The sequence below is a fragment of the Suricata suricatta genome, chromosome 11 (assembly GCF_006229205.1).
Source record: "Suricata suricatta isolate VVHF042 chromosome 11, meerkat_22Aug2017_6uvM2_HiC, whole genome shotgun sequence".
Classification (NCBI taxonomy): Eukaryota; Metazoa; Chordata; class Mammalia; order Carnivora; family Herpestidae; genus Suricata; species Suricata suricatta.
This window is the reverse complement of record NC_043710.1, coordinates 19077970-19101900: the sequence shown is the minus strand read 5'-3', so window position 1 is coordinate 19101900 and position 23931 is coordinate 19077970. Positions and strand designations below refer to the sequence as shown.

General features: G+C 37.1%; 1 protein-coding gene across 4 annotated transcripts in view; it reads left to right on the top strand.

Annotated features, from left to right (window-relative positions):
• TTC17 (tetratricopeptide repeat domain 17) overlaps positions 1 to 23931 on the top strand; it is a 127197-nt gene that overhangs the window by 12647 nt on the left and 90619 nt on the right. For all 4 annotated transcript variants that reach the window (XM_029957439.1, XM_029957442.1, XM_029957440.1 and 1 more), the window contains exons 2-8: positions 11920 to 12009; positions 18930 to 19099; positions 19718 to 19829; positions 20059 to 20190; positions 22086 to 22195; positions 22800 to 22944; positions 23413 to 23552. In XM_029957439.1, the coding sequence (XP_029813299.1) occupies positions 11920 to 12009; positions 18930 to 19099; positions 19718 to 19829; positions 20059 to 20190; positions 22086 to 22195; positions 22800 to 22944; positions 23413 to 23552 (899 nt within the window). The remainder of the gene's footprint in view (positions 1 to 11919; positions 12010 to 18929; positions 19100 to 19717; positions 19830 to 20058; positions 20191 to 22085; positions 22196 to 22799; positions 22945 to 23412; positions 23553 to 23931) is intronic.

Genomic DNA, 23931 nt, shown 5'->3' with positions numbered 1-23931 from the left:
ATCATGACCTGAGCCAAAGTCCAACACTTAACTGACCCACCCAAGCGCCCTGGCACTTAGTTATTTAATTTAAAATCAGGTGACTAGCTCGTGACCCCGCCCCCTCATGATCTGCCCTTTCCTCCTTTAGTCTAATTGCTTGGTGGGGAGATGGGATGGATGGTTAATCTTTAGTAAAACTTAGAGAGTAGTACATGCCCAAAGTGATCAAATGGAGTCAGGAACGTTTCATTTGAGCAAATATTTGCTAAGAGCTTTTTGTGTGCTATACATTTGGCAGGCTTAGTGCGCTCATTAAACACACACTGGAGCCCTTTCTATATTAGGGACGGGGAATACAGCCGTGAGGGAGATTGTCCCTCCCTCCACGGAGTTTGCATTTTATGGTCATACGTGGAAGTGACTCTAATTTAGGATAATGTCAACAGGTAACTTTTATAATAATAAGAATTTAATGTCGATTTCACCGAGCACTTTACCAAGTGTTTTCATTATTCATTTCTCATTTTATGGTCATATAGACCCAATAAGAAGTGGGTATTGATATCTCTATTAAATAAAGAAATTTAAGCTGAGTGCAGTTAAACTCCTTGCCCAAGGCCATGCAGGTAGGAAGTGGCAGTGTATAAATTCCAGCTCAGATCCCATTTTAAATTGTTCTCTTCTCTGTACTGCTAAACATTACTACCAATATAAAGAAAAACATTTCTGTCATTTTATATATAAAACATCAACGCTTTTTTAATTTTTTAATTGAATTTATTTGATTTTTTTAAATAGGTTCCCTGCCCAATGTGGGGGTTGAACTCAGGACCCTGAGATCAAGAGTCAGATGCTCTACTGACTGAGCTACCCAGGCATCCTATAATTGAATTTGAAACTATAAAATACATGATCATTGTTCAAAAAATATTTTCAAGCTACTTAGATGAAAAGTGAGAGTTTTATAACCACTCACAATTTTTCTTCCTGGAAGTAATAACAGTATTATTTGTGTTCTTCCAAAGAGTTCCCATGCATTTGCAGATCCTCATATGGATTTTTAAAAAACACAACTGGAAACATTTTGTCTCCTGACTACCTTTTATTAGTAGAGTTAGACATCTGTCAGAAATGAAAACCTACTCTCTTTGCCCTTAAAATTGCATAGTATTTGGGTTGTGTGGCTATTCTGTAATTTATTTAACCAGTTCTGTAATGACAGGCATTTAGATTGTTTCCAGGTTTTTACTGCAGTGAGTGTGTGTACCTATTCATATGTCTTCACATGCTCCTGTGAGCATATTTAGAATATCTGTAAGACGAATTCTGTGAAGTGGAATTTCCCTGTTTGAAGAATGCATATTTAATTTTCTTAGATATTGCCGAGTTGTCCTTTTAAAGGACTGCATCAGGAGTGTTTGAAATGCCCAGCAGTATTTGGGATACATCAAATCTTTGTTTACATAATCCGATTCTAGTCAGACACCCCTTATCCCATCCATTGCCCTTACCGAAACTGTTGTGGCTGTCAGCGGAAGTATGAATGAAAGGAACCTTCAGTTTGGTTTGGTTTGGTTATCTTCATAGAAAAATTAAACCTTTGTCGTTAACGCTTACTTCACACTTGTTGGGATTGCAGTAAAAGAGATTAGTCATGCTGACTGTCCCCCCCCCCCCCAGAGTTAATACTACTACTGTTTGATGAGTAATAAAGTTAAACTTTATTCAGTGGTATCATACAGCAGTGATTTCTAGCATGAAATAGCAAAGTAATTTCCGGGCTGTTGAGTTGCCTTCACCTGAGTAGTGATAAAACTTAAGGTTCAATTTCTGGCACTCATTTTAGTGTCCTCTTTCCAGAATTTGATTAACAAAATCTCATAAACTGAGTGACTTAACTGCCAGAAGTTTTTCTCACAGTTTCAGAGGCTGGAAGTCCAAGATCAGAGTGCCAGAGCACTCAGGTTCTATCTAGGGAGAGCTCTCTCTGGCCTGCAAACCTGCTGCATTCCTGCTGTGTCCTCTCACAAGGGCACCAGTCCTGTCATAAGGTCCCAACGTCATGACCTTATCTAAACCTAATTACCCCCCAAATGCCTACTCTCCAATTACCATGACCTTGGAGGTTACAGTTCAACGTAAAATTGTTGCGGAGACACAGTTCAGTCTGTAGCACCCAACTAAGAATTTTCATACTCACACATGTTTTATTTATCCCCTTTAATAGACCTGGCATTGTACCTGGAACTCAGTGGGTGCTTGTGTTAGTTTTCTGTTTGCTGCTGTAAAAAATTACTGCAGTTTATGGCTTAAAACAGATTTGAAATTTATCATCTTACGGTTGTGTAGGTTGGCAGTTCACCCCATGCTGCACTGGGCTAAAATCAAGGGGGCAGTAATGCTGCACATCTTTCTGGGGATGTTAAGAGAAAGTCCATTTCCTTACTTTTCTAGTTTCCAGAGGCCATCCGCATTCCTTGGCTCTTGGCCCCCTTTTATTGTATCTTCAAAGCCAGCAACATTGTATTTCTCTGACCTATCTTCTTTAGCTGCATCTCTCTTTTGATCTCTCTATTCTAATTTTTTTTAATTTTTTAATGTTTTTTATTTATTTTGTTTTTTAATAATTATTTTTTTAAAAAAATTTTTAATGTTTTATTTATTTTTGATACAGAAGAGACAGAGCATGAGAGGGGGAGGGCCAGAGAGAGAGGGAGACACAGAATCTGAAACAGGCTCCAGGCTCTGAGCCAGCTGTCAGCACAGAGCCTGACGCGGGGCTCGAATCCACGAACGTGAGATCTGACCTGAGCTGAAGTCGGAGGCTTAACCAACTGAGCCACCCAGGCGCCCCTCCCTATTCTAATTTTAGGGACCCTATGGTTACATTGGGCCCACCTGGATAATCCAGGTTCTATTCTGTCTTAAAGTGATCTGAGTAGCAACCCTAACTCCATCAGCTACCTTATTTCACTTTGCCTTGTAACCTAACTAGTCACAGGTTCTGGGAATTAGGATGTGAACATCTTTTTGGGCCATTATTCTGTGTTCGATAAATATCAGCTGCTGGAATGAGAGTCAGTTCTGAGTTACATATAAAATAGCTCTAATTGCACAGCAACATTGCTCTGTATATGTTTACAAGAATATCATAAATCCACAAGTGAGAAGTATCTGTGACTCTTGTGTCCCGATCCAGCATTTCGTTTTCTTTCCTTATAAAGTTCTGAATTGTCTACTTTATTCATTATGTTATTTGTATATTTCCTGGTGACACAAACCAGAACGTGTAGTCTGGTAGTGCTTGTATAAGAAGTTGTTCATTTGTTGTTCGTGTTGAAAATGGTTATTAACTTGCTTATCACTATGGAAAATGGTGCTTGTTTGATCTGATTGCTCTCATAAAATTGGCAGCAACACTGCCCATGGTCAATTCTAGATTATAACTATTTGATATACTTCAAGTACCTATATTGTTTTATGTGTGTTTAAGCATTTACAACTTTGTCTTCCAAGAACTGTGAACATGAGAATGTAAATTTAATTGAGAGTAAAACTTTAGAAAATAGAGATACGAAGCCATAACAATTCATTGCGATGGTCAAGATTCAGTATTTTTGTTTATTTACAGTTTATATTTAGTTTCAATAACTTGATATCCTACAAAATTGAAGCATGGTTTAAAACATTAAAATATCATATTGTACAAGTACACTAATGGCAAAAAAAAAAAAAGGTCTTTATCAGAAATATTTCGAGATCCTGATAGTGTATTAAAATTTTGAAAAAAATTTTTTTAATTTTTTTTAACATTTATTTATTTTGAGAGACAGAGACAGATAATGAGCAGGGGAGGGGCAGAGAAAGAGGGACCCACAGAATCAGAAGCAGGCTCCAGGCTCTGAGCTGCCAGCACAGAGCCCAATGCGGGGCTTGAACCCACGAACTGTGAGATCATGACCTGAGCTGAAACCGGACGCTCAACCTACTGAGCCACCTAGGAGCTTCAAAATTTTGAAAATTATTATAGGCGGGAGCCCATGAAAGTCCCTTTCCAGAGCTAAGGCTGGACTGGTATTTCGTTTGTGAATTTGCACTTCTCTCAACCTGGAGGAAAGTGCAGGTGCACGATGGCTACACATGAATCCTAAAGAAGGAATTACAGGGGCGCCTGGGTGACTCAGTTGGTTAAGCGTCCAGCTTCAGCCCAGGCCATGATCTCATGGTTTGTGGGTTCGAGCCCTGCATCAGGCTCTGTGCTGACAGATAGCTCATAGCCTGGAACCTGCTTCAGATTCTGTGTCTCTCTCTCTCTTTGACCTTCCCCTGCTCACACTGTCTCTCTCTGTCTCCCACAAAATTAAATAAAAGACATAAAAAAGAAAAAAAAGAAAGAATTACAGGCAAAGTCAGGCAACAGACTTCTGCCTCCCTCATCCCATCCCTCTGAACCTGTCTTGCTTGCCCCTGTGTTCTCCTGCCAGGCGTCCCGAAGGTGAGGGCTCTTTGGGCAGTCACTTGAAAATGTAGTGAACTAGATTTGAGATAAGGATAAAAATCTGAGGAGAATAAGGTAACAAATAAGAAAATACAAAAGATGTTACCTTTTAGAATTGTTTTGCCTGGCCCTACATCTGGGAGAGGAACTTTTTTCTCTGTGATATATAAGGAGAACCAACAAGGTTGCTCCTCAGACCTAGGCTTATTTGTCATTACAACTTGTTTTTTATTTAAAAATACACGTCACATAGCATTCTGAGGTTTCATTTTAACAGGTCTTTAACAAGATAGCACTATTTTAAAAAGATATATTTTATAAACTTAAGTAATATGTGTTTGTGTAGAAAAAGTCAGAAAACACAACCAAGGTGATAATCACATTGAGTCCCAACAACTGGAAACCACCATTCATAAAACTGTGATGTAAAGTATCAGATGGGTTTAAAGGGAGGCAATGAGGAAGGTTTTTTATAAGCACACAGAAGAAGAAATACATATGGCCAACACAGAGATTAAAATGTACTCACCGTTTTCTCTGTGTTCTTAAGAGTGTGGAAAAATTTAGTGACTGTTGGTAGGAATTTAAGTTGATTTAGCTATTCTGGAGAAAAGCTAGCAAAAACTGTAAATTTAAAAGTGCAGTTCCTTTAACCTAGCAGTTCTTTTCCTAGGAAGAAAATAAGTAGGCAGCAATCAAAAAAATTTAGCTGTAAGGATATTCATCTCAATACCATTAAAAAGAAAGACGAACTAAAAGCCCGAATTTCAATTAGCAGGAACCTGGATAAACAACTTTAATATAAGGAAAACTGATAAAATTTAGGAAACAATGGGGAAGGGAAGGATACAGTATCGGAAGTATCCTGGTTTTGTAAAAATGTTTTATCTACATAGCAATGTGTATGTGCATATGTAAGCAGAGAAGTTATCCTGACATAATTAACTAGGTCTGACAGCAGGTATCTAGGAAGGTGGCATTTCAAGTAATTCAAATATTTTTCTTAATATTGTCCATAATGTGTTTGTTTTTATAGTAACCTATATATTTGGCTTATCAAAAAATTTTTTCCAGTTTAACTTTTTAATTTTATTAAATTATTTTAATGGTTATTTATTTTTGAGAGACACAGAGATAGAGCATGAGTGGGGGAGGGCCAGAGAGAGAGGGAGGTACAGAATCAAAGCAGATTCCAGGCTCCTAGCTGTCAGCACGGAGCCCAATGCGGGCTCGAACTCACAAACCGTGAGATCATGACCTGAGCTGAAGTCGGACGCTTAGCCGACTGAGCCACCCAGGCGCTCCCCAGTTGAACTTTTTCAGAATTTAGTGACATAAGGACAGGGAGAGCTAATTTTGCCTGTGATATAGTGAGCAACTTAACTGCTCAGAAATAAATAGCCACTGCTAATTGGAACCTTGGTTTAATTTGACAAATTGACAATTTAAAAGATGCTTTCAGCTGCAGCTTTGGAAAGAGTCCCTACCTAGAGCGAGTACAAATTTATAAAGGCAAATTGAAAGAATGATCATTACATTCATTTGAACATTGGATTCCTTCCGTGGTATGTGAGACTGGTCAAAATGTGCCACTTTTACAGTAGTGTTGGATCTTTCATGGTGGTGGGATATAAAGCACATAAGGAACTTTAAGTCGGGACTTTTATCTCTATCTCAGTTGATAGATGAGGAAATGGAAGCCCCTGCAGAGGTGATTTGCTTAAGGTCACACAGCTAGTCATAGACCTGTGAGGGACTTATTTTTTCACGATTCCTGGAGGCCCAGTCTCTTTCCCTCCTTTACAGATCATCATCACTGAATGATAATGTCGGTGGAGATGGATTCTCCAACAAATGTGACATCACACAGCTTTATGAAACAAGCAGCAGTGTATTAAGTGCTCAGCGTGCGCCTGAAGTATGTTCTACTGGAGGTAGAACAAGGAATACAAAAGATCTTTTTCTGGAGAGACATACATACAATAGTTAAACAATGTAATAAGCACTGTTAAAGAAGTGTGTAAAAAGTACTATGGGAGCTCAAGAGAAGAATGGCTTCACAAAAGAAGTGTCATTTGAGCCCAGTCATTTGGCCTTCACCAAAAGCGTAAGAATAAAAGTGTGTTCCATGTAGGAGAACTAGCATGTGCAAAGGGGCAGAAGATCTGAAAAGAGCCACAAGGATAAAAAGAGACCCGAGGCAGAGGGTGTAGAAGAAATTTCGGCATCAAGACTTATGTATTATTAGACTATTTGGACAAATTCTAAGTGCTGCAGACACAGTTTGATACAGGGCTGAAGCAGTATAACCACAGTAGGTTGCTCTCTATCTTCATTCCTCTGCTTCCGTAACCCCATCCTCAGGCCCCTTGTGAATACAAGATGGCAGATCCCCATAGCTCAAACAAAAGTGCTGGATTAGTCTATTTAGTGCCAGCTGACCACTTGGTTAATGTCCCTTCTCAGAGGTAATTACCATGACCAAGGGAAAGGGATCCACTGATCAGAGCTTCCGTGTAGGGAAGGATGCTTCAGCCAAGCAAGGCAGGTGCTTTTGCCACAAGAAGGGGATTGCGGATCCTGGATAGCAAACACTATAAATACCCTCAAAGTGTGATCGTTAAGGTAGAGGTAAAATCTTCATTGGTTTGAAGGTCTTTATTTATGTTTTCCATCATATTGTCTCAATAAATGTACAGTTTTGAATAAAAGATTTAAAATGTTCCATCTCTAGTTTCTAATTAAGGGGAAAAATTTTTTTAAATGGGTATAGCATGGGGCATCTGGGTGGCTCAGTTGGTTAAGTGTCCACCTTCGGCTCAGGTCATGATCTCACGGTTCATGGATTTGAGCCCTGCATTGGGTTCTGTGCTGGCAGCTCGGAGCCTGGAGCCTGTCTTCAGATTCTGTGTCTGTCTCTGCCCCTTCCCTGCTCACCCCTCTGTCTCTCTCTGTCTCTCTCTCAAAAATAAACATTAAAAAAAGACATATAAAAAATAAAAATGGGTATGGCATAATAAAGATTTCAGTAATGCTGCTCTCATGTACTCATTTGAATACCATTAAAATAATAGGTAAGAATGTTTAACATATATGAAGAATAAGTTGCATATGATGGCTGGAATTAATATTATAATACAGAAATATTCAATTGCCTGTCATAAAGGACCATTGGAAAGTGACGGCCTCACTCTTGCTTTTGTAGAACTCAAAACTGTTTATACCCTTCAATTGATTATTTTAAGTTTAAAATAGTCACCTTTGATTAGATTTGGTGGTGAAGTGATTATCCTTACATAGTGACGTTTCCCTCTCTGACCATGTGAATTTACTGAGGCGAGGTTCCAGATTAGAGAGGTAGTTATTAACAATATCTTGGTGAGAGACCAGCAGCAAATGAAATATATGAAAATGAACTTGATGTGAGTCATATATTTACCGCTGTTATATATGATTGGACACATGTACTTATATAATATAATGTATTCAAAGGAAAATAAAATTGAATTGAGAACTCTTAGAGAATGAATCATTCTGTATAATAGAAGTCCATATCCAAATACTTGGTCAATTTTTCTGTGCAACATAAACTTTGCTGTACAATATATTTCATACTTTTTTCACCATCTTCAGTAAAACAAATCTAAAAATAATTCCTTTTTCTTTATGATCCAGGTCATTACAAGCATCATTTATTATGCTGTGAAGGAATGGAATTTTGTAGGGTTGCTTGTCCCTTGTGAAAAAAACACACGGTGCTTTGAGATCTTATATATGAGTCATGTCCTTCTTAACCTACCTCTCTTAATTCCTGTCACCTTTTGCTCCTGAGCTGATGCAAAAGATTTTGAAGGCATTCACACTGTGTATAAAATTGGAATACACAGGCTTCCAATGTAGACATAGTGGGCCTGGTTTATAGAGGCTTAAGAAACCTTTATTGGTTGAATGGATTTGTACCTTTACAAACATACTGTCTTTTGTTCCCTGAGGAAGAGAGGTGTTAGAAAGGAGAGAGATTCAAGCCGATTAGCATTTGCCGAAGATATTATAAAGTCTCAAATTTTTAGAACTTGAAGTTACCTCAGTAAAAATATGTATCAGGCTGTAAATCTGCAGCCAACCCTTCTCTGGCAAAGAGCCAGGCCACGTGCTGCCATGTCAAGAAGAGAAGCCCAGCTGTCAGTGCACTCCCTTCCTTCTGCACATAATTTTATCTTTCTGTCTCCTCTAGCTGTTGTATCTGTGTTAAACTTCATGAAACCAAAAGGAAAGGAAACGTACTTCCCTACAAAGGAATGTTGGGCAAACCCGTGCTACTCCAATGTGATAAATCCTTGATTAGCTAGTATCTTTTTAATCTGAAACAAAGATTGTGCTTTCAGTATTTCTTCAGTGTAAATCTTCATTCTTTTGTTCCTCCTGCAGTTTTCCAGGTGACCAGATTGCGTAGGTATTTTGGAATGGGAACATCTTACTCTTGCTTTCCTCCCCCTACCCTGTTTTTTGGTTTCGGATTTTTTTGGTCTTTTTCTAAAAACCTCATTTAAAAATACCTATAGAGTCATGTACTAAATAGCTACCTCTTGAAGTCTTGGTGAAGTAGCAAAGTAAGCAGATTTTCTCTGGCCTCCTTATGTAAAGCTCTTTCGCACTCTGGCCACTGGCTGTAGCTTTTACATTTTCTTATGTAAAAATTTTGGTGTGCTGTAATGGATCACAAAGAATATATCACATTGTCATAAAAAAGATCAGTAGGCCTCGGAGTTAAGTCAGTCCATATCCAATCCATTATAGTAGCTTCCCTTGCCCTACATGCATTTGACTGTTGGGAATATGTCCAGATACTATTAAAGAGAAGCAAAATTTTCTATGTTTTATCATAGAAATATCATCAATTTTATTGAGATAAACCTAACATTTTGCTTTCAGGCTTTTGTTAGCTTTGATTGTTTGATGGAGCTTTATAGCTCGGGTGGTTAAGTACTGTAGGCCTTGCTGTTATATTGTTAGTGCCCTTTAAGATCAGAGTGAGGTTTTGATATAAATTCCAATATAGTGGAGAGGCCTGGGGAAGCAGTGCAGGGATCTCATCTTAAAAGCAAGACCATGGGTGATGATGATTATCCATAACGGTATAATAATAATTGTACAGTCCAGATGATTACAATGGAAGGTATTCTGGACTAGCATCTCTTTTTCCGCTGGCATCTTTGAAATGATATAATGAACAAGGACATGTGAGTTTTATCTGTAGTCACTTAACATTGTCCAATTTAATGCATGTTATTAAGCAAACATCCAACTTTATTTCATGTTCTTTTTTTAAAAAATTTTTTAAAGTTTACTTATTTATTTTGAGAAATACAGAGAGATCAGGAGCAGAGGAAGGGCAGAGAGAAAGAGAGATTGAGAATCCCAAGCAGGCTCCATAGGATCAGCACAGAGCTCGATGTGGGGCTCGATCCCATGAAACTGTGAGATCATGACCTAAACCGAAGTCAGGAGTCAGACCCTAACCAACTGAGCCTCCCAGGCACCCCTATTTCATGTTATTATTTCTTCTTTTTAAAATATTTTTTAAAGTTTATTAACTTATTTACTTTGAGAGAGAGAGTGTTGGGGAGGGGCATAAAGAGAGGGAGAGAGAGAAAATCCCAACCAGGCTACACATTGTTGGTGTAGAACCGGATGTGGGGCTCGATCTCATGAGCCGTTAGATCAAGAGTTGGATACTTAACCAACGGATCCACCCAGGTGCCCCTAAAATCTTTTTTTAATAGGCCCTTGTTTCAGCAAGGTCTATGCAAGCCTACCTTCTACACTTAAAAAGCTAACTCTAGGGGCGCCTGGGTGGCTCAATCGGTTAAGCGTCCAGCTTCAGCTCAGGTCATGATCTCACAGTTCGTGGGTTCGAGCCCCCGCGTCAGGCTCTGTGTTGACAGCTCAGAGCCTGGAGCCTGTTTCAGATTCTGTGTCTCCCTCTGTCTCTGACCCTCCCCTGCTCACACTGTCTCTCTCTGTCTCTCAAAAATAAACACACACACATAAGCTAACTCTAAATTTGATTAGTTAAGCTGATACCAATTTCTTAAAGATTATAAAAAGATACTTTTTTCTCAAAGTGGAACTTCCTGAATAGGTGGTATGTAACTTGCCAACTCCAGTCTAGCACCATGTGATAGCAGGAGCTTTGTCTTATCCCTTAGGCACCAAGACCAATGTCAGATTTTTCTGAAATCCAAACTGTGTGTGTGTGTTGTTTTTTCTTTTTTATAAATTTAATATGTGTACATGATAAACAGTTTTAAAATATACCAGTATAAATAAAGTAAAAGGCATGAGTGTGCCTCTCTTCTTAATCCTGCTTCCCAAAAGAAACCACTATAAACTTACTTGGCTTTGAGCATGTAGAGACATGCCTACATCTACATCTATAAAAATACATACATGTAATTTCTTAAACAAAAATATTAATAGTATACATGTCAGTCTTTATTTTTAGTTAATTATACATTGTGAACATCCTGCTGTGACAGTATATCTAGTCTTTCTGTATCCTATTTTAGACCGTGGATTTCCCTGTTCCCTAGTTGGTGGGCTTATTAGGTTGTGTCTAATTTTATTTGGCAGCTGAAAGTGTTGTAATGAGCTTCTGTGTATGTGTGTGTGTGTATACATAGATATATATATAGATATAGATACATATATTTTTTATCCTTGTTTTATTTTTGCCTACTTTTTTTTAACAACATCTGTAGGGTAGTTTTCCTAGAGTTAATATTGCCAGATCTAAAGATAGGAACTTTTAACATTGTGATACATGTTGTCAAATGACCCTCCCTACAACAATAAATTTATAAGCCTCTTTTTAGTATATGAGCGTTCATTTTTCTTATATCTTCAACAGCATAGTCACTTATTTATGATCCAGAGAACACAAGCTGTAAATAATAAATCTCAAGATTATCTTATATTAGCTTTGATTTATGACTTCTACAAATAACCTTCAAAAATAGGTGCTTTTGGTGTTTTCCTTTTATCACTCCAAACCTGTTCAGATATGGAATGTTCTATCAAGACAAGACAATTCCTTTTTAATTGTTACAAGTGTGAATTATCTTTTAAGGAATTTACTTTATCACTCATTGCCAAATACTTTTCTTCTTGTATATTTCTTCTATGACTGACCTAGTTAGAATATTGACTTCAAAAGCTTACTCTTTCAAGTTGGAATTCAAGGGACAGCTATTGAACATGACATTCTCTTTGCTGCAATTTATGTGCTATCACTTTTGAAATAGCCCTTGAGTTTTAGTAAGCGCCTAATACTGATTATAATGGTAGTTGAACAGTAATTTAAAGCGTATTAAAGGAAACTTTAATCCAAACAAATGTTAATGAAATCTGAGCTTTATTTATCGCTTGCTTGCTTGCAGGTGGATTCACCGATGAACTTGAAACATCCCCATGACTTAGTCATATTAATGAGACAAGAAACAACAGTTAACTACCTCAAAGAATTGGAGGTGAGGCATTGGGCATGTGATATGCAACTGAAACTTGTTGTATTTCATGGGGAGCTATTGTATCCAAAGAAAAATGAGAGTACATAATTTCGTAAAGCTCAGTTCTTCTCAGTTTTATAGGGATATATTACTTTTGTGTTTTTTTTAACATTTTATTTATTTTTGAGAGACAGAGCATGAGCTGGGGAGGGCAGACAAAGACACACACAGAATTCAAAGCAGGCTCCAGGCTCTTAGCTGTCAGCACAGAGCCTGATGTGGGGTGTGGGGCTTGAACCCACAAACCACGAGATCATGACCAGAGCCGAAGTCGTCCAGTCTGATGCTTAACCCCTGAGCCACCCAGGCGCCCTGAATATATTGCTTTTAAATCATGTTTTTAAAAATAGCATCTAATTAGAGGACATTTGAGCAATAGTAAGAGAAACAGACTAACTTGGGTTTTGCCTGATTCTTGACTCATTATATCCTTGAACAGGGTTTCCATGTGTAAGTTTTTCCATCAACTATGAAAAGGACCAGTCTCTGTGCCTATGCTTAGAAGGAGAGTTTGGGTAAAATACAAAAAGGAAGAATGGTTTCAATACTCTATAAAAATGTAGTTTTTATTAATTTCCAAGTCAGGATAACTAGGGTCTTGTTATTGTGTGTTCTTTTGATGAGGTGAAAGCATTAGTCACTTTGCACCTTGAAAACTTGAAACCCATTGGTGCTAATAGAATCTGACCTTTTTGTTTCTATCATTTGATTTCCATAAACTGATTTTGCTTAAAAAACACACAATGTTAGTTATTTGAAAGACTAGGAATAAGACAATAGATATATTTATACAGCTTCATGCTTGGAAGCCTTATATATTTTTTTAAAACACAGTTCAAAGAATGCAATGGTGCAGAAAATAGTTTTTATTTTCAAATGCATATACACATTGTGTATGTTTATTGCCATTCTTTTTTTAAGAGGCAGTATGATATAAAGAGGAGACTTAAATTAGAGTATGTGAAGGGGAAAAAATGCCATTCATCATGTCAATGAAAACGAAAATGAAAAATGTTGACTCCGTCAGTTTTTGATTAAGGTATTGGGGACTCTGGGGTAAAGGTACAGGCTGGAGATATAAATTTGTTATTCACTGAAATATAGAATTAAAACCATGACACAAAAGAATACCATTTTTCTACAAAGTAGTGACAACCAGATGAATTTCTTAAGGTGCCGGAAGACAGTGGAGGTATAGCCTCAAAAGTGCAAAGGGAAAACCAGTCAAACTAGAATTTTATGTTCTTTTAAACCATCATTCAAGAGTGAGGGCAAAGCAGTTTTCTGACATGCAAAGACAGAGTTTACTTAACCACAGACTCACTTTAAAAAAAAATTAAAGATGTACTCTGCAACAAGTAAACGCAGTAGACCTGTGCAGGATATATAATGATAAGTAAGAATACTAATGAAGAAGTTGCTAACCTTACTTAATTATTTATTTTTTTGTGCTTTGAAAGGTAAAACTAGATTAAATTAATATGTAGTTGGATTGATGGGGCACCTGGGTGGCTCAGTCAGTTAAGCGTCCATCTTTGGCTCAGGTCATGATCTCATGGTTCATGGGTTCGAGCCCCGCGTTGAGCTCTGTGCTGACAGCTAGCTCAGAGCCTGGAGCCTGCTTCCGATTCTGTGACTCCCTCTCTCTCTGACCCTCCGCTGCTTATGCTGTCTCTCTCTCTCTAAAAAACAAATAAAAACATTAAAAAATTTTCTTTAAATTAATTAATTAGTATGTAGTTGGGTCAAGGTATGTTCAGTGATTAGTTAAAGCTTGTTAGACTCTTCTCTCATGTTTATGAGAAGGTAAAAGTAACAATTAACTTCGTGCTGGAAAATTTATGGGCAAACATACTAAAAATGTAAGAGCCTTGCTACCTTTCAAGTAGTCTTGCCAAAAGAAATGTGAATCTAATCAAACCACTGTGTTTTCCAGTGTCATTTGTTTTCGTATAATAGGTTTCCTTTGTCATTCTATATATTTTATTTTATGCATTTAAAAGATCATTCTGAGAAGGTTTCATCAGACTGCCAAAGAAGTCTATGACACAGAAAAGTTAAGAACCCCTGGATCCTGCTATCGATATTTAGGAAATATACAAGAAAAAGAAAAGGACACATTAAATGAACCTAGGAGATGCAGTCAGCAAAATCCTATCAAGTGGCAAACTGCAAGACAAATGACCCAACTTTTTTAACAAATTAGAAAGATTTAAAAAGTTGGGGAGGGAAACTAGGGAATTACCAGTAGATTAACAGAGACTTATAGACAAATCAACCATTGTAGTGTGTGGATCTCATTGGATTTTGATTCAAACAAACTGAATATTTATATTTCTTTAAAGTCCTTCCTTCCTTTCTTCCTTCCTTCTTTCCTTCCTTCCTTCCTTTCTTTTCTTTTCTTTCTTTCTTTCTTTCTTTCTTTCTTTCTTTCTTTTCTTTCTTTCTTTCTTTCTTTCTTTCTTTCTTTCTTTCTTTCTTTTTTTCTTTCCTTTCTTCCTTCCTTCCTTCCTTCCTTTTCTTTTCTTTCTTCCTTCCTTCCTTTCTTCCTTTCTTTCTTTCTTTCCTTCCTTCCTTCCTTCCTTTCTTTCTTTCTTTCTTTCTTTTTTTCTTTCTTTCTTTCTTTTCTTTCTTTCTTTCTTTTTTTTTTTTTCTGAGAGAGAGCACGAAAAGGGAAGGGGCAGGGGGAGAGAATCTTAAGCAGGCTCCATACCCAGTACAGAGCTCAAAGCCCAAACCAAGAGCTGGATGCTTAAGCCACTGAGGGCCCCCCCGCCCCGCACTTTATTTTTAAGAGGGTTTGTTGTTGTTGTTGTTGCTTTTCAGAGAGAGGGCAGGAGCAAGGGGAGGGCAGAGGGAGAGGGCGGGAGAGTCTCAGGCAGGCTCCATGCCCAGCGTGATGCAGGGTGTGGGGCTCCAGCCCACAACATTGGGGTTGTGATCTGAGCCGAAATCTGGAGTGAGACACTCAAATGACTGAGCCACTCAGGCACCCAAACAAACCATATTTTTAAAAGAGGGAATTGAACACAGACTAGATATTTGATATTAAGGAATTATCATTTTTTTACATGTGATCATGGTGTTATGGTTTTTTTGTTTATTTTTTAAGGAGTGTCTTTCAGAAATGTGCTAAAATATTTACTGATGAAAAACTTAATCAAAATTAAAGTAAGGCCGGCACTAAAGTAATAGGGCTACAATCCTACAAGTTAAGGGAAGAGGAGAGGAGTTAAGGCAGAGAGGAGGGAACATAGAAAGCGTTGACAAGCACATGATAAGCAGGAAAAGAGAAAACAGCAGCAAAGAAAAAGAATGGTAAACATACCTGAAACTAATATAACATTTTGTGTCAGCTACACTTCAATAATTAAAATAAAGAAAAAGAAAAAGATTAACAGAAAATCCAAAATAGCCTGGTTAAAATAAATTCAGATAGATCAGCAATCATACTAAATGTGTCAGATTAAACTTTCTGATTAAAACTCAGACTATCAGATTGGATTTCTTACTTAGCCCAGCTGTATGGTACATGTAAGAAATACACCTAACACAAAGCCAGTGTGGTGATAAATGGATAGAAAAAGTATTTGCTGTGCAAATACTAAGCAGAAGAATGCTGTAATGGCAGTATTTATACAAATTCACAGTCCCTCCTCTGAAATCACTGGGGCTGTATATAGTTCGAATACAGCCTTTTACCTTTTTTTTTTTTTCATTTACAACTGTTCTAGGTACAGATATCTTGTCTTACATTGTACTGCCAGCAGGTTCTGGCCCTAGATTCCATATTCAAAGACATTAATATTTCTTTAGTGAAATGTGTGAATATTCACACTAAAGATAAGCACTATAAAATGGCTTTTCATCAGGTTTTGCTACCACATGAATTTTGGTGCAAAATTCTATTTTCCATGGACCCCATCTTCAAGACCTAAGCATCTCTGAAAAGCTCCACATCCTAATACTATCATTTTCAGGGGTTATAATTTCAACATATGAATTTTTTAGGGTAGGAGAGACACAAACATTCAGACAGCACTAAATATGAAAAAGTAAAGCTTTACACTTAAAAATAAGAATATATTAATAGGTTTATGACATTGGGATAAAGAAGGGTTCCATAAATAACACAGAAATCACAGTTAAGAAAACCAACTGATAGTTTGAACCATCTTAAAATTAAAAGCTTCTCTCTAGCAAGTGACACCATGAACAAAATTAAAACGTAAGTTACAAGCTGGGAGAAGATATTTGCAGTACATATAACTGAAGAATGAGTTTACACAATCACTTCACAAATTTCTACAAATCAGTGAAAAAACACTAGGCAGACTCGGACAGTCAAGCCACAAAATATCTCAATATATGGAAATATAGGTTTAATCACATTAATGATTGCATTAGTTAAGATACTCTGCAGTTTACGGTGTATGTCAACTTTTACATTGGCAACAAACAGTCCCAAAGGTCTCAGTGCTATTTCATGGAGGAAGGTGGAGGCTCAAGGAAAAATAACCAAATATACAAGCCTATTTAAAATTTCTACCTAGATGTGACATCGTTTTGAGGCACCTGGATGGCTTAGTCAGTTGACCATCTAACTCTTGATTTCAGCTCATTTCATGAATTGGGCTCTGCTCTGACAGCGCAGAACCTGCTTAGATTCTCTCCCCCTCTCTCTGCCCCTCCCTCACTCATGTTCTCTCTCTCTCTTGAAATAAATAAACAAAAAAAATAAAAAGAAAGAATTTCTACCCACATTCCATTGTCCACATCAAGTCACATGACCAAGCTTGTGAAGTCATAGGGAAGTGCAGTATAGTTTACCTACCAGAAAAGAGTGGGGAGGGAGGGGCTAGGTGGAAACAGAGCACTTAGTAACATCCCAGTAATCTTAATGGTTTAAAACAACAAGATCATACTGAATGTCAGTGTGGTCCAAAAGCCAGAACTCAAGCTGACAGAACAGCCACTGTCTGGAATATTGCTGTCCTCAGTATCTGAGGGAAAAGAACGTACACTGGCTGTAAAGATGCTTCCCTCCGGAGGGTCTAGTGACACTTCTCATGTCGTATTTGTCAAAATAGTCATACTGGCCACATATGAGTCCAGCAGAACAGTGATAGAGAGTTCTTTGTAAGGAGGTGGCGCAAGTTCATTAATAGTAATACAGTCTGCTCCAGTAATTAAAACATTTCATACCCATCAAATTGACATAAATTAACAAGTGTGATGTTGGTTAGTTTGTAAGGATATGAGTATTACTATAACCTCTTGGTAGATTTCTAGTGGTTATAATAACTTTGAAAAGCAGGTTGGCAATATCTAAATAAAACTGAAAATGTGCATCCCATATGACCCCTGCTGGAACTTCTACACATGTGCACAAGGAAACTTCTTTATCACAGCATTTTTAATGGCAAAAAGATAAAACAGAAACAATGTAGTTTACAGAAAAATGGACAAATACATTTTTATACATCTGTTTAATTGAAAACTTTAAAACTGTATTGATGGTATATAAGTTCTAAAAACATAAAGTTAAAAAATCAGTTTTAGAATGATATAATGTGATATTATTTACATAAAATTTTAAACTTGCAAAGCAATGCTATATATTGATTTGGAGCATATATATATATATATATATGTATATGTATAATACACACACACGCACACATACATATAAAGTAATATTTTAAGAGAATAGGGGTAAATAGTAATATTTTATAAAGACACAGAAATGATACATCAAACAAATTCCGGGTAGTGGTAAGGGAGAGAGGAAATGTGAAGGAGTGCACAGGTGTTTCAACTGCTTTTTTTTCCTTTTAAAAAATCTGAAATGAGTATGGCAAATGTTCTCTGATTGATGTGGGTGGTGAAAACTGGGTTTTATGTAATTCCTCTGTGTGTTTGGAAGAAGACTTGTGAGTAGCAGGAATTCACCTGGAGAATAGGGCATGAGGGGCAGTTACTCAGGCGGCAGTATGAGCACGCTGGATGTCTTGAAGGTCTGAAATACGATGTGTTTGGGCAGCTCACGGTAGCTTTAATTGCTGGGCCATTCTGTGCCAGGGAAGTTAAATTGAGAGATGCAGTTAATTTTTTTATTTTATTTTAAAGTAGGCTTCACACCCAGGATGGGGCTTGAACTCCCAACCTCGAGATCACAAGTTGCACACTCTTCCAGCCGAGCCAGCCAGCACCCCAATACATGCAGTTTCCTAGGTAGTCAGGATCATGTTATGAAGGTATTCAGGTGCCATTAGCATGAATGTTATTTTCTGTTACTTTCTGCATATGGACACCTGTTGTCAACTAATTAGTCCCCTTTATCCACAGTTTTACTCTCTGTGGTTTCAGTTACCCAGGGGTTAACTGTGGTCCAGAAGCAGATGATCCTCCTTCTGACCTGTCGTCAAAAGGTCACTCATAGTTTAACACTGTGTCACAGTGGCTACGTCGTTCCCCTCACTTCATCTTACCGTGTAGGCATTTTATCATCTCACATCATCACAAGGATGAATACAGTGCAAGAAGATATTTTGAGAGACCACAGTCACATAAATCTTACTATAGTATATTGTTAGAATTGTTGTGTTTTATTCTTAGTTATTGTTAATCTCTTACTGGGCTTAATTTATCAATAAACTTTATTATAGGTATATATGTACAGGAAAAAAACATATATAGGGTCGGAACTGTCCACAGTTGGGGCATCCACTGGGAGTCTTAGAACACACTCTTGCAGGTAAGGGGGGACTACTGTGTTCAGAATCCTTGTCTTCATAGAGGATGCTGACTGCAGCACATTACGTGGTATCTAGATTGAAATAATGGAAAAATCCATTATGTTCTTGATGTCTTCTCAACAGAAGCAATTAGTTGCTCAAAAAATTCACATAGAAGAGAATGAGGACAGAGATACAGGACTGGAACAGAGACATAATAAAGAAGACCCAGACTGCATCAAAGCCAAGGTCCCCTTAGGAGACCTGGATCTCTATGACGGCACGTACATAACTTTGGAAAGCAAAGACATCAGGTAAAAGAAACTCTCTTTCCAAAAATAAAAGTAACATTTTCCTGAACAGAACTTTCTCAAATCAGTAAATTATCTAATCAGAATAAGCTTCAGTCACAAATAAGTTCATTGAAATTTGAAATTTCAAAATACATCACATGTAGAATTCTTAAAGACTCACTTAAAATATTGAATACCACAGTAGAAGTTGTTCAACGTAGAGTGAAAAAAATTAAAATGGCCAGCAAACATGAGGAAAACATATCAGGTATGATCAAATAAGTACAAAGTAAGACATTTAAATTGTCACCTATCAAATTGGAAAATATATTTAAAAATCAGTAATTGGTAAAAATGTAGACATGCCGTCAACAGAAGTGTAAAGTGGTTTAACGTTTCTAGAAAGAATTTTAAAAAGCTTTGAAAAAGTCCCGTGATCTTACCATTCTTTGATATACCTACTGTTTTCTAACTCTTGATTTAAAATATTGATTCCAGCAGTAGCAGTGTGAGAAAAGTGGAATGTTGACTAATATTGGTTGTAAAGTTGGGATGCTATGAGACTATGTTCCCAATGGGGGAAAATTAGACCTTTTTTCAGCTTTCAGTCATTCATTACTCCCGGATTCTTAATTTTAGCCCTGAAGATTATATAGACACAGAATCTCCTGTTCCTCCAGACCCTGAGCAGCCTGACTGTACCAAAATTCTAGAACTTCCGTATAGTATACATGCTTTTCAGCACCTGCGAGTAAGTAGAGAGATTTGGGCTCTTGTTTTCTACATTTTTTTCTGTAACTTACTCTCTTGCTTGTAAATATTCTGTTTACTTCTCCTCTTCCAAACAGCTTTATAATTTTATGAACATTTCCTATTTCTTAAAATGCCTTTAATAAATGCTATGATATACTGAGTTACTTGTGAGCTTTTGTCTTGTGATCTCCTTTTTCTGTTTTGTTCAGTTTTCTTCTTTTCCTCAGGGTGTTCAAGAGAGAGTTAATCTCTCTGCACCTCTGTTACCTAAAGAAGATCCGATCTTCACATATTTATCTAAACGACTAGGAAGGAGCATAGATGACATAGGCCACCTCATTCACGAAGGCCTGCAGAAGGTGAGTCGTCAGTGATGGGAAGAGCCGGCACCTGTGCGCACAGGGCTTTCTGTCCTCAGAATAGCTGCCTAGATTCTTTTTCTCTAGAGAGTGAGTCTTCCATTCTAAAGATTTTTTTTAATGTTTTTTACTTATTTTGAGAGAGAGCACGTGCACACGTGCATGTGTGCAAGCCGGGGAGGGGCAGAGAGACTAACCCGCCAACCATCCCCCAAAATAACTCCTTTAAAAATGTTTGTTTGTTTTTGAGGGAGAGAGTGAGAAACAGAGACAGAGAGCAAGCAGGGGAGGGTCAGAGAGATGGAGACAGAATCTGAAATAGGCTCCAGGCTCTAAGCTGTCAGCACAGAGCCGGATGCAGGGTTCGAACTCATGAGCTGTGATATCATGACTTGAGCCATGAAGTTGGGTGCTTAACCGATTGAGCCACCCAGGCACCCCCAAAATAACTATTTTTTAATAACTATTTTTAAAAGAAAACAGTTTGTCCTTATAAAAAAAGCTCAGACTTTATAAAAAAGTCTACAAAAGAGGAACAAAAAACCTCAATTAATAACTTTTTTATAATACAGTGTTCTGGACCTTTACTTTTATACACCTTTATAGATAAAACAGTTATTTTCATAAAATAAATTTTTAATAGTGGAATTTTGAGCATCAAAATGTAATCATATATTTAAGGCCTTTACAAAATGTTGTCACACTGTCCCCCAGAAATGCTGTACTCACTTAACATTTCTACAGTTAATATATGAAGTTAATATACAGTGTAGCAAACAGTGAGTGTTGGCATTCTTTTTAATCTGTGTCAATTTGTAAAAGGAAAATTTGTATCTCTTTTATTTCTATTATTTGATAATTAGCCATTGTTTCCTATTTCTGAATTGTCTGTTCATGTTTTTGGCCCATGTTCTCTTGTATTTTTATCTTTTAGATTTTTTAGGAGTTCTTTATATGTTAAAGATATTAATCAGTGGGTATCATATGTATTTTTCTCAGTTTATCTTTATGCCTTTATTTTTTATGCCTTTTTAAAAAATGTAATTTGACTGTTTTTGCAGTGCTGAGTTTGAAATTTCTCTACATGGGCTTAAACTTATTCACACTAAGTTTTTTATCATGGTCCAGTTCAGTATTTTGATCTTTGTGTGGTTAAAGTTTAGAATATGTTACAAGATGATAATCTAAGCCATAGAAGAAGCAAACCTATCTAAATTTCTGTTTAACTTCACTAAGTAATCCACTTATTACTCTCTACTAAAAACATAATTTTTAGCAATATTGTTTTGCATTAGATTGTGAACACATGATAATAGAATGAATAAAAGGGGCACATAGCTGGCCTAGTTGGTGAAGCTTGGGACTCTTGATCTTGGGATTGTGGGTTCGAACCCCACATTGGGTGTAGACATTTCTTGAGAAAATTAAAAATCTTAAAAAAAATTCATCTTTTGCAAAAGCATACATCTGTCATTTGCTTACATATGTACCTTCATTCAGATATTAAATAGGAAACTTTGTTAATTTCATGTTAGAACAACTGGCATTTCTAAGTAGGTTAGGTCCTAACTTCTGAAATCCTGAAATAGGAACCAACGACTTGTGGCCACTCTGCGGGCTTTCAGCATAATTCACTCTTTGGAGCAGTAGCTTGGAATTGAATAGTCTCTATGTGGAGATGACATCTCTAATGCATTTTGCTCAACTGATGGTCAGGGGGCTCTTTGGGCAGGTATAGATTATTTGTCCTTTGTCCCTGGCTTTATCACTGCTGTAATGTCTTCCTCTTCATCTGAAGTTTCAGAAGAGACAAAATAAGAAAGGAGAATTTTGAACATTCTGAATCAAAGAAAGTATGTTGTGTTTGATTGTCATTTTATTTGTTTAATCTCCAGAATTCTTCCTCATGGGTGCTGTATAACATGGCTTCATTTTACTGGAGAATAAAGAACGAGCCGTACCAGGTAGTGGAATGTGCCATGCGCGCACTTCACTTCTCTTCCAGGTAAGCTTTTTCCCTTTGGGGACTGCCTGAGTCTCCACATAATTCAGGACTGTTACAGAAACATTGCATAGGAAAATAGCATGAAGAAGCGTTCTTTGTACTTACACTCTCCCCTATCTCTGTTCAAAGAATTCAGTCCCGTCACACACAAAAAAGACCAATATCAAAGAGTTCAAAGTTCAAAGATATTCTTTGTTTAAAGTTCAATAATAGTCTTCTGATTTCCATTAAGGAAAAAATATATAATGTAGATGCTGTCTGATTCACTTCACTCTTGAATATTAGGACCCTGCCTGGAGGAATTAGCATAAATTACATTTTTCTCAAAGCAAATAATAAGCCCTAAATGTATTTTAAAATCATAAAATGTCTGCCAGATCTTATTTTTGTGGCATTATTTGGAGCTATCAGATTGAATAAGCACCATTAGTTATGTAAAAAATGAAACAGTGTAATTTTCTTAAATTATTTTGCCATCTATCAGTATACTCAAAGTTAAGTTCAATAACTTCAAATGTAATTTTCCCTTGTCAAGAACTTGTATATAATCATGGAGCACGTGCTTCTTTCCTAATGTCTAATTATGCCTCTCCTTCTCTTTTAGGCACAATAAAGACATTGCCCTGGTCAACTTGGCAAATGTTCTGCACAGAGCTCACTTCTCTGCAGATGCTGCTGTTGTGGTCCACGCAGCTCTGGATGACAGTGACTTCTTCACCAGCTATTACACTTTGGGAAACATATATGCAGTAAATACAACATTTTTGTTTTCATGAGCCAAAGCAGTTGCTATTTTCTTTTCTTTTTTAAAAAATTTATTTTCAATTAAAAGTTACCTTTTTTCCTTCCCCTCTTGGTCTGAACAAGAAAAAGGGAACGGAAATGAAGAAATTAGGGGGAAAAAAAACCTCAACACAGTAATGTATCATAACTGCCTTAGCCCTTTGACAAAAAAGGAGAATAAACTGATAGGAATATTAAAATCCTGCGGAGTACACCTCTTAAGATAATTATATTTTCTAGTTAAGTGATCTTATAGTGTATCTTATGTTGTAGATTTGGTCACTGATCAAAAATAAGGTCCACTGTAGAAGTAAGATATAAGTGTGAGCTCATAAATCATTAGGAGATTTGGACAGATCCAGGCAGCAGCTAATATTTTTCCTCCTTTGTGTGTGTGTGTGTGTGTGTGTGTGTGTGTGTTTTTGTCTCTTCAGATGCTGGGGGAGTATAACCACTCAGTGCTCTGTTATGACCATGCTTTGCAAGCCAAACCTGGGTTTGAGCAAGCTATAAAGAGGAAGCATGCAGTCCTGTGTCAGCAAAAACTCGAGCAGAAATTGGAAGCTCAACATAGGTAATTGGAAGAGACTATTTCCCTGAAGCCGTAAGTTAGGCCTGTGTAGGGTGATGTCAGTGTTAATTTGTTCATTAGAAGTAAGAAAAACCTCTTCATTACTGCTAGCCCTGTCTCTTTTCGCCAGGTATAGGAGACTCCACACAATTCAGAGGTTTTGTAGAGGAATCTTTAGTAGCATGAATTCCAGGAACTAGAGAATCTTTGCAGTAAATTCATCATTTAGATCCTTACACTTTTGACCATCGATTGCTTTTATGAAGTCAGATGGATTGGGTTGCTCCCAATGCTCAGTAATTCTATGATTTCATTTCCACAGAATGCATTGTCAGTAAAATCACTTGCATGTGCTATATTTGATCAGTTTCCCCTTTAGCTG